Raw genomic sequence first — 11,722 nt, forward strand, 5'->3', positions numbered from 1 at the left:
CAACAGTTCTTACGGCTACAAATTAAAAGTCTATTGGCGATAGAATTGCATCATCAAGGAATTAATATCCCCCAAAATTATTAAACATAATTAATAATAATACGACGTACGGTACGACAGATGCGAGCAGGGGACTACTGGATGTAAATAGTACCCCGTGCATAAAAATTGTCACTCTCGGCCTAGAAAGAAAAGAATGGATCTTGTTCCCTTTCTAGGGTAGGGGTGACAATTTTTATGCAACAAGAGTGCAATTTTGATTGAGTAGTAGTCCCTGCTAAGAGTAGCACAGTCCAGTCTTACGAGTTTTACGTACTGTACAATAGTCAGACGAAATATATTCAGTAGCACTCTTGGCGATATCCGATCAATATTAACTCAGTAGTGTAATCCTACATCGCCTACTTTTAGCATGATCTTCTATATTACTATCCGTACTGTGTGCAGTGTTGCAAAAAAGTGCATTGAAAAATAGTACTTGTCACCCCTTTGAGTACTATGTATTGTATACAACGTCGCAAAATGATACTAGAATAGTGTACCGTAGTGGTGCGCTCGAATACAAAGTACTCAAGGGGTGACAAGTATTATTCAACGAATCAAACATGAAAGAGTTTGATATCGCAAGCTGATGAATACATTATATACAGTACTGTACTGTAGTGTATACAGAGTACACTACCGCCAGCAAAAACTTCACCCTTTGCTCGGACTGGACTGTATTCAGTGTAGTGACGGTAAAATCGAAATGGCGTCTACGGACAGTTGCGATAGCAGCGATTCTGTTGGCGATCAATCTACAAGTAATAACCGCCACGATGTGCACCTACGATTAGGCAATGTATCCAATTATTATGCCACTCCACCAAATTATAATGCCGCCATTAAGAAAGGTCACTTAAAATTCGATGCTGAATTCGAATGTGGTAAGTTCATTTCACCATGGCAACCATCAGAACCGAACAACGATCTTTATTCTAATCGAGCTTTAAAACCAAGCTTAATAATATCCATCGTAAAACGATTATAAATGGATATTACAGTAGTTACACTGAAAACATCGGCTGTTTCAACTTGCATTAAAATTGAAACTGAAACTTTAATATCCGTCTGTATTGTATACCGTTGGCGTTGTTAGGATTGATAGACGCATCAGATCCCGACTTCAGTTTTCAAATTCTAATGTTAAAAATGTCAGCTTTTCTTACTGTTTCAAATTGTTTATTATCAATCTTTCTTTATTACTATCTGTACAATGTATATGTTGCCCATGCTATATCTGCCTTTATATGATATATTATAGCCCAAATTAGAAGTATGAGATTGTTATATGTCTACCATAACATACCATGGCCATAGATCATTATATGCGTATTGCGTATATGGCTGATATTTTATTATCTTTACAATTTCAGGTAACTTATTGAAAGTGGAGTATATATCAGAGTTCGAATATGATTTATATGTGCGTCCAGACATTAGCAATTCTAGGTAAATAATAGCAATCCATCAAGTAAAATGAGTTGCTCCTTTTTATGTATTCATATTGTACTTGAGATTTCCTACTATAAGGTATCTTCATTATCCTATTAGGCTTGCATAATGCAAGCTATTCTGTGTGCTTAACAATAATACTTTTACACCAGATCGTTACATCGTTGCCATATACTATTTAACTCCTACTATCATTAACGTTGTTTTTCTGCTACCCTTCGGATTTTTTTTTAACTACATATCCTGATACTGTATTGTTTTATATGCTATCATAACATAGCTAACGAGATCTTATTACAACATGGACCTTATATTATTGAAAATTGTTTACCTAATAGTGCAATATTTTCCCTGTAATTTTTTTAGATTTCGCGTCTGGTTCTATTTTACAGTATCGAATAACAAAGCCGGACAAGTAAGAATAATATCAAAGAATTCTGGATGTTATTGTTTGTATTACTTAGACAGTTGCTGTTATCTGGTTATGACAGATTTCCTTTTAGCATCGTTCTGTTAATGACATGATGAAAGGCATACGATGTTTACACTACTTACTGAAAAAATATAAATCTTCTGCGTTAACTCCTACATTTTAGAGGGCAATATTCAATATTGTCAATTTTAGTAAGACCAAAAGTTTGTATCGTGATGGAATGGCACCAGTTATAAAATCGACGACACGGCCAAAATGGTAAGAGACATATCTTATCCGTCACGCACTAGCAAATATTTCAATAATAGATTTCTGTTACTGCACTACATGCTAATCTAGCAGGTGAATACGTCACCTCAGTAGAATAAAAAGCTTTTTAGAAGTGGCGTTAATATCGGTTAACAGTTCGTACGCATATCATAATCGGATAGGGTTAGGTTATCGGCAAAGAACGCCTTTTACTATCGATCGCCAGATCATGACAATAACTACGTTATGTCGTTTGCGGTTGTATTAGATAAAGAGAACGAAGAATATAGTGTGAGTAGGATACGAGAGAGCCGCTGATAACTGCTTATTATAATATCAGCAACCATAGATAACATTTTTCTAATTTAAAACTTTCATCTTCTTGCCAATTCTAGTTTGCCTATTGCTACCCGTATTCCTATTCTAAGCTCCAACGTTATTTAGATGCTATTGAAGCGAGATCGTTGCGTTATGTTCGAAGAGAGTGTATTGCCTTGACATTGGTATGACACCTTACTGAATGCTATCATCAGTTGCAATAACGCACAGATCGCTATGATGTATTATGTTATCTATATTATACTACATATCTTGGCTTTAATAAATGCTCGAATAATTCTGTCTTTTATATTGCAACCAAACAGCAACACCGTCGTTTAGATATGATAACAATAACTTCGCCAGGTACGGTACTCCATATGATTATTCCTGACTTGAATAAATTTTAAGAGCTAACTTGTTAGTTTTTTAAACATCTCAAATTTTTAAGTTAGACGAATGAAATCTGTAATACATACTTTCTTTACGAATATGAGTATCTCATAATTAATGGATTTTGTTTCGCTATTGCAAAAAAAAATAGGAAATCTACAGCATGATGTGGAAAAGAAGTTAATCTTTATCAGTGCTAGAGTTCATCCGGGGGAATCCCCGTCATCTTACGTTTGTCAAGGTAACTAGATATTATATTACTCATAATGTAATTAGCAAATAAAGCTCCATATATGTCTAATTTAAAATTAAGAAACAGATCTATTGTTTCAGTTTTAACTTGAATCTATTTGTAATATAGGAATAATTGACTTTTTGATAAGCGACTCGCCTGCGGCGAAGATATTACGGGATAACTTAGTGTTCAAGATAGGTTAGGATGATACATTTAGTAACAGCGTTTCATTTCTGATTTCCTTTTGTGATTTCATTCATTTAAAAAAGCCAAACATGGGAGAGCTTTTTAATTAATATTTTAAATATAAGATTGATTTATTTCAATTTATGCTAGTGCCAATGCTAAATCCGGATGGAGTCAGTGTTGGAAATTATAGGTTTAAAATGAAATGATTTGGCTAATAAATTAACAATTGCGCAAATACGTTAGTTATATAGTACATCGTATGTAAGTATGCTAATATGATCTAACAATATTACGTACTAGATGTTCTCTAGCTGGTGATGATCTAAATCGCCACTGGCATGATCCTACTCGGCAACATCCTACTCTTTCTGCCACGAAAGATATTTTAATGGAACATGATAGTGACAATGTAAGCTATATTTATTTATCAATAATATTGATCCTTTTGGTGATTGATTATCTATTTCGTTTTAGACATGCAATGTAGAGTTTTACGTTGATATTCATGGTCATACCTCACTTGTTAACGGTATTGTAAAAATTATATGTGAACTGAAACCACTATCATTATTTATAGAACTTCAGAATTTAACACAAAGTTTATAAATTACCGGGTTTTCCTATTTTAGCTTTTATTTATGGAAACATTTTCGATGATAGCACCAGATTCGAAAAGCAAAGTATATTTCCTAAACTATTGAGTAATAATGCGGATGATTTTTCCATGGTAAGGAATGCTAGCCCAATATTATTTCAATATTTTATGAATGATTACAGCAAAGTATATTTCCTAAACTATTAAGTAATAATGCCGATGATTTTTCCATGGTAAGGAATGCTAGCGCAATATTATTTCAATATTTTATGAATGATTGCACAATGCCGATTGATTATTCTAAATTGCTTAGATGTTACCTAATTAATTTATGGTACACTATCAGCTACAAATAATCACAATTCCGAAAGATTTACAGTAAATAATGCAATTTCTATATAAAGGCAAAAACATGCTTCAATAAAGACGCAGTAAAAGCTGGGACTGGAAGAAGGTATGCGTATTAGCGGCTAAGATTAGCTTTTGCACGCTTGTACTAATTTTAATATCGACCTAATGCAGAATTCTTTCTTATAACTTTGTGCATAGATTTCTAGGAAGTTATCTTAATCCGAATGCCTTATGCTATACTCTTGAAGTATCATGTTACGGTTATCAAAACGTCGCTAATTCCATTACCCCGTATACGGAAGAAGGATGTATCTAAACCTAATAAAAAATCTTCATTTTCGTTTTTGAAAGTGACTAATACAGTGCTAGCCTCTGGCGTATTTTAGCTGGAGTATCTTCGTTAGGTTTATGGAACATTAGTTCATTTTATATAGAGAATCTTATAAATCAATCCGTAATTCGATGACTAGCTTATTTCTCTTTTATGTATTGATCAACTACGATAACAGATTTAACGTTTCCTTGACTCATAATTAATTAATTAATCATTATAGTTATGCGCTTAGGGCGAAGTTTTGCAAAAACATTTGTAGATTATTACGAGCTAAATGGATGTGTTAGCGAACTTGTGGCCGAACGAGCTGCTGCAGCTGCCATTCGAAGGAAAAATGCACGAGAACGAGAGGGGAACAAAGGTAAAAAACAAACAGGCGATAGAGATATTAAGGAAACTAGGAAGACTGATTCTCAAGCAGTTTTATGGAACAGTTCTAAACAGAATTATGAAGGGTAAGTCTTAAGACATTTATAAGATTATTTTTAATTGATTTTATCCTAATTGTGTAAAATGATTCGTTATCAATTACATCAATTATATATCAATTACAGCTTTTAAACTAATTCTTATCTTTAATTTAGAATTAAGAGCGCTCTCGAATTACGTAGAAGTCGAAACTACAAACTACAAGGTAATTCGATCGAGAAAAACCCGAAAAGCTCCATCAGCAAGATCGACGAGTTTTCTCCTATTTCCTTAAAGTTACGTCATAGAGAAAGATTCTATAGTAAAGATTTTAAATTATAAGTTATAAATAAGGACTAATTTTCATATGGAATCAATTGTTTTAATTTACAACTGCCTAAATATTGAAAAATATATTGAAATCCGCTTATATTAGCAATCATGACACAAATGAATTGTTTGATTAGTATTGTACATTATTGAGATAGCAAATGCGTCTTGCAGTGAACCCTTACTAATCAAATTTATGTACAGTAATATCTATAGTGGAATGGTACTATATTTAGATCTAAATCTGAAAGTTAATAACTTGGCCTTAAATATATTTAATCAGAATGGTAGACTTAACGTTATTCGGAATAGCCTTTTATCGTTACTTACTGAGTTATTAGCATTCTCAAAATGTTATTTATATTTCAGTAACGGTAAAATCACTATCCTGTTGCGAGGACAAACGTATATTATCTAAATAACGTTAAATTAACTACAATTATTTACTAATTCAATTTATTTGAGAAATACTTTTCTCACATTTTTCTTGAGCAGATGTGCAAATTATTACAAAACAAATAAGAAAAAATTTTTCAGTCATTGCTGTACAAATTATATTATTATGAATGCATGATTGCAGCATTAGACTTCATTCAATGATGTATCAAATGGTTCTCCGAATTTGCCCATCATAATCGAGCATAATAAAATTTCGATTACATATCAAGATACGGCACATTTAACAAGAGCAAATCAAAGATTTCGCTATACTTGCGTAGAGCATTGATCAAATAGGACATTATTATTTACTATACAGTAATACGTAGAAGTAGAAATTAATCCAAATAACGTAATAATAACAGTACTAAAGGTTGATGTCAGTACTTACTCTTTATAAAAAATTTGATCATTACATGTTTACTATTATCATACATTAATTAGCACAGGAAAAGTATCGCACCGACCGCCATGCAATTTGCTCAATGAAAGGGCTTGACGAAAGGCGGCAATATAGTCACAATGTCGAGTTATGCCATTATCATGTCAATGATGAACTGTACAGTACGGCAAATATTGATGCCTTTTACCTAAGCGATAGTACCTTATAGGTAGCAAATGTACTTAGTAATTACATTATGTACTGTATATTTAAGTCGTCGTTATACATAAGCATTTATGAATCAGCTTTCAAAACAAAATTCATAGTCAAACACAGTATATGGCAAAATTACTAATTCATCATTTGGAGTTGGCATAGGTATATTCCATGTACACCAACTGCCATCGAAGGCATAGCGACCACATACACCGTCTACTTTATTACTGATGTCATTTTCGTTGCTACTATTTTGTATTTTATTTATATCCTTATCTTTTACTCCCCAATCAAGCCGCAGTCTAAGGGATCTCTTTCTTACGTAGTTATTTTCTGCTTGGGTTTCAAGTTCGCTTATGGAATTCAGTAATTGGTCTAGCACGCTAGCCTGCTGTTTACGAATGCGTTTCACGTCCGCCTTCATATTTAGTTCTTTTACCTTGCTAGGTATAGGGATTTTATAACCACTTGCCATATCATTTGATTCACTATCTGATTTATCGACCTTACTAGCATTAGTTGATGCACAGGTTTTATTTTCAATTTCTATCGTAGGTGATAAACTTTCCAGATCGTTATTTACTCCGCTAGTGTCACTGTTATCGTTTTCTATTGCACTTTCAAAAGCAGACGCGTTAATATTATCACCATACGATGTCATCGCTGTGGAGACAGTAGAGTCATTTTTAATAATTGGTAAGGATTCAACACGTGGTATTTGAATACAGGCGATTGCTGGTTTATTAATGACATCTAAAGTATCATCGCTTAAAGACTTCTTTATACGTTTCGGCTCGGTTTCTTGGCTATCTCCATCATGTACATTATTACTGTCATCAAATTTCCTTTTCATTTGATCGCCATTTTGTAAGATGCTATTTGAGCCTCTCAAATAATCTCGTTGCCATTGCTTGAGCAATTCCTTTAACTGTTTCTTTACATCTTCATTGGCAATCTTCTTACGTATATTATTAACAACCTTACCCAAACGCGTTTTCTGAAAAATTTCAATAAATTATGTCAGAAACGTAAAATTGCCAAAGGTAAACATATTTTACTAAGATGTGGGACAATTATAGAAGTAATCTTTCGACGATTTCGTGATAAAGTATGCCGCTATACAAAAATAAAGCACTTTGATAATTATCTAAACGCATGATAAACTTGAATAACTATGGTATTTACTACTGTAAGTCATATAGTAACGAAAATCCTTAGTGGAGGTATAAAAGTATCTCAGATCTTATTCTTTTATTATTAATAGTAGCATGTCGTGTTCGTGATTCTTGGCGTAAATGTATTGTTATACTGTCAATGTATAGCACTGTGTAAGTAAAAATACATACTGTGTATGCATTCGACAGACTAATAATAGTATGATTTCCATGGTAGTATTTGTCATAGTGTTACATTCCAATAAATTGCTATCGTAGGGTACTGAAAAAATTTTGAAACCCTAAATAGTGATATACCACATCTATAATTATTTTTATCTGACTACATGATTCGACCATTTTGCCAGTACAGTAAACGACGTAAACAACAAGTATCACAGTAAAACATACCGTATAGAATTAGGAACGTTTATACAGTAATCATTGTGCAGGAACATTCAGAAACATATTCGTATACTGTATATCTTGGGAGTGAGATAAACCTTAAACTACAAGAAGAAAAGGTTTCTTCTAGTAGTCCATGCGTAAATCAATACATTCTTTTTTATTCTTCTTAAGACATAACGATAGACCTTAGGGAATTGAGTACATCATGGCAGCCGAAGATGACACATACTGTAGACTAGATATACGCGTAGATACACGTCTACTAGACGAACTGTATTTGGCCCCACTTGTACCGTACTAAACAAAACAAAGGTTCGTAATGGGGCTTTAGACCGCCAAAATGCTGCAACTTCGGAATCTGAATTTCTCGCGCCTGCTAAAACTACCACTGTAAAGAAAATTACCTCAAAATAGTTAAAAATAGACAGTGCGCAGTATACCTTATGCATAGCGCGGAACTGCATATGTAACCATATAGGTAGTCTAATTACTCGTCAATTCTTAAAATTATTGTCACCAATTCCAGATCTTTGATCTATGACTTAAAATAATATTTATTAAATGCAGATTAACTTACTTTATACCTGTACTACTGTCCTGCAGCCTGCATTTCGAGAATCAAGCGTTCTAACTATGAACTAATAGGTCTACCAAAATAGTATCCTAGTAGTCAATCGACATGGTATGTTTTTATACAATACCGTATAGCTGTACTTTGATGGAAGATAATATACAACAAATTGTAATAAGTCGCTTTCACATACTGCTGTAAAGTAGTGGCGTTTCGATTATTTTCGTATCACCATAAATACTCGTATACCGTAGGTTACTGTATACAAATTTTAAGGATAACGGCTTCCCTTACATAATATCTAACTCAAAACGTTAAGCCGAAAGAAGTTACTGAGTGACACATACGACTCGTATCATACTTTATAATTTACGAGTTTCTGTATAAAGTTACATTAATGTACGTCTACGATTTACAATTACGGCATACCCAGTGCACCGTGTTAATATAAGTGTTATAATAAATAAATGGTCTCCTATTTAAAATTCTGAGATAGAATGATGCTGTACATTGGTTGTGAGTAGCGACGTCACTACATGTGCTGTATGATATTAAACATATATTTTAACTAGTTAGCTAATTTCTCATTAGCTGGACAGAATAACTTGTACATTTGCATAATATTGCAATAGGTTTCAAATTACGTATGTCTCAACAGCTTCATACGTAAACGGTCTCATTTGCCTGATTTTGAAAACGTATAGATTTCTATTTTTTAAAGGTGTTGTGGAAAACTATTATGCTGTAAAAAAATAACTGTCAGTTTCCTTTCTTAATTACTTAATTATACAAGCATTTCTATTCGTCATTAATATTAAACAATAATAAAGTTCTTAAAACTTTGGATGTCAACGTAATAAATATACTATGGAGTTAGCCGTAAATTTGCTGTTAGTAGAATTTGTAGAAAGCATGAAATGCATGACTGCAGTAATAAGAGTCCTACAGTATATAATCTATTTATCAACAACAATATATCATTTATTATTTCAATAAGCAAAATTATTAGATGAAAAGTAGCCCCATTGAATGTAATAAATTCTACATATTTCGCATCGTAATGATACATGTGTACAGTCATAAAATATATTACTAAGTTGAAAAATCGATATTCAAACTGAAGAAGATCATTATCGGGTCAGATGATACTTACTTCTAAAATATCTTTGGAAACAATTTGATGTTGATTTCGAAGTGCATTTATGCATACTTGTAATTTTTCCTGGTCTTGCGTTGAAGTCTACAATCAGTATTCAGTTTCAAAGCAATAAAATCAGTATCACTATTAAGATCTTAAAAAGATTCACGCTATAAATGTTGTACATTTCAGCCTTCGATCGAAATTGATGACTTTGGCTTATACCTCGCTAGAAGTTAACGAGCACTTTTGTAAAATACATCATTAACAATTTCAATTTCATCTTACTACTTTATGTTGGTAGCATAAGTGCAATTTTACTCAATATCTTAACAGTGTGAACGATATCCAGGTTAAAACCAGTGACAGTATAAGCTTAATCAAAACTGTTTTCGACCTAATTTAGTGGGGTAAATAGTATGCATACCAATGCTAGGCCAAATCACTATCTTAACGTCATGTACTATAGAAAAATGGATATAGCATAGACATACTTCTTCATGAATTAATTAATATACCTACTATTGATTTGTTCAAATTAATCAACGATAAAAGATTTTTTCCTTCTACTCGTTCTTATTGTAGACTGTATAGATGAATTGGACAAAATGTATTATTTTGCCCTAAAATCAGCAAGAGCAACACAGGATGATCCAATTTAATTTCTATACTGTTAATACCAATATTATTTTCGAATTAGTGAGGCAATATGAGGTCACTTTCCAAGATTTCATTATCATGACTCATAGGGCAAATATAAGATAAGCACTGGACATAAAATTATTCAATATTATTGCGATATACTGTATACCGGTGGTTAGATTAGTTAAAACTGTAGCATACTGCATAGTACGTATTGCCATTCTTGATTTATGGGTTATGCATAGGGTAAGCTTTCAATTCATTTTGATCATGCTCGAAATGTTAGTATTAGGCATTTGTACGTCTATTGCAAATGAATTAACTGCACTCGTTAATACGTGCAGTCCAGTACCAATATAGTAAGTTACAATTAGCGACTTGTACAGTACAGTAAAAATGATGAATGGAATTTCTTCTTAAAACGTGCTATGTATAAATAAAGGAGCTTGAAAATAGCTATTTTAAAATTGAAGCCTTGAAGGTAAGGGAGTCCATACAGTTGGGTCCATTTTGTAGTAGTCTCATGTCTGCGTTACTATTTTTACACGTCAAAAGTCGCCGTCACCTGTCATACCCGGAGATAAGAAGCTGAGAGCAGACGAGGTTGAGCGTTTTTGCGTACTAGACGTATAGCAGGGGATCATTGTCCTGCAATATAATCCAGTACAGTACACAGGTGCAAATGGCTAATATACTGTACAGTACTGTAACTACTTTAGTACAGTACAATACCGTACTAGTCACATTGTAACAGGATTGTACTGTACTCAGTGAAGTGAGTGAATAGCACAGCATGTTACAAAGACTAGAAATGTTGTACGCTTCAAGGTGAACACTGTACAGTATGGAATATTCACTGTACTATTGACTATACAGTAGACATGGCCACATCGATATCCAATTATTTTCCCGATTGCATATCCGTTTTCTAGCGGAATTACAGATACTGCATGATGTGTGTAACAAGAAATCAAGTTCTAAAAAGAACATAGATTACTGTAGAAAAAGTTGATGGAATCAAGACTGTAACACACCAACAACACTCTTAGCATGAAGGTGTTCTCAAACTGCTCACAGTCACACTTTAAAAAACATGGCGGCCCAGTGATATACAGTGAGAAATTATTACTTGTAGTCACTTACGTTCCCTTCGTCGTCGATCTGATGGAAAACCGCTTTCAGATCCTCAGCGATAACATCAGCAGACAATACGGACATAGAAGTTGGCAGTTAGTAGAGTTTACTAATGGAAATTTGCCAACGTAGCCAACTAAGAGCAGCAAATAATTTTTAGCCAACCGCCACCATCTAACTTTCACGTTAAATGTACAATCGTGTACCTTGATGTCGGCTATAAAAGCGTAACACGAACTTGCTGGATGTATCACAGCACAGTACAGTACAGTCTCTAGACTACTAGTCTACTACATATAATATAGTGTAC

At 33.3% G+C, this 11,722-nt stretch overlaps 2 protein-coding genes across 2 annotated transcripts; one reads left to right on the forward strand and one right to left on the reverse strand.

Moving 5' to 3' along the window:
* Positions 1-748: 748 nt before the first annotated feature.
* On the forward strand, positions 749-5,050 carry TRIADDRAFT_28493 (uncharacterized protein; the record flags this gene model as incomplete). The annotated part of the gene is made up of 16 exons (XM_002114837.1): positions 749-926; positions 1,416-1,491; positions 1,861-1,909; positions 2,091-2,185; positions 2,359-2,467; positions 2,572-2,679; positions 2,821-2,860; positions 3,039-3,128; positions 3,249-3,320; positions 3,459-3,501; positions 3,612-3,720; positions 3,786-3,840; positions 3,941-4,038; positions 4,311-4,360; positions 4,456-4,565; positions 4,812-5,050. 16 exons carry the CDS (start codon positions 749-751, stop codon positions 5,048-5,050), a joined length of 1,521 nt encoding a protein of 506 aa, XP_002114873.1.
* A 1,400-nt stretch (positions 5,051-6,450) lies between these two features.
* On the reverse strand, positions 6,451-11,496 carry TRIADDRAFT_58825 (uncharacterized protein; the record flags this gene model as incomplete). Its single annotated transcript, XM_002115026.1, has 4 exons — positions 6,451-7,362; positions 8,221-8,331; positions 9,652-9,738; positions 11,422-11,496. The coding sequence occupies 4 exons, from the start codon at positions 11,494-11,496 to the stop codon at positions 6,451-6,453; spliced, it is 1,185 nt and encodes a 394-aa protein (XP_002115062.1).
* Between the last annotated feature and the right edge of the window lie 226 nt (positions 11,497-11,722).

This window comes from Trichoplax adhaerens, genomic scaffold, assembly GCF_000150275.1.
Source record: "Trichoplax adhaerens TRIADscaffold_9 genomic scaffold, whole genome shotgun sequence".
Taxonomy (NCBI): Eukaryota; Metazoa; Placozoa; class Uniplacotomia; order Trichoplacea; family Trichoplacidae; genus Trichoplax; species Trichoplax adhaerens.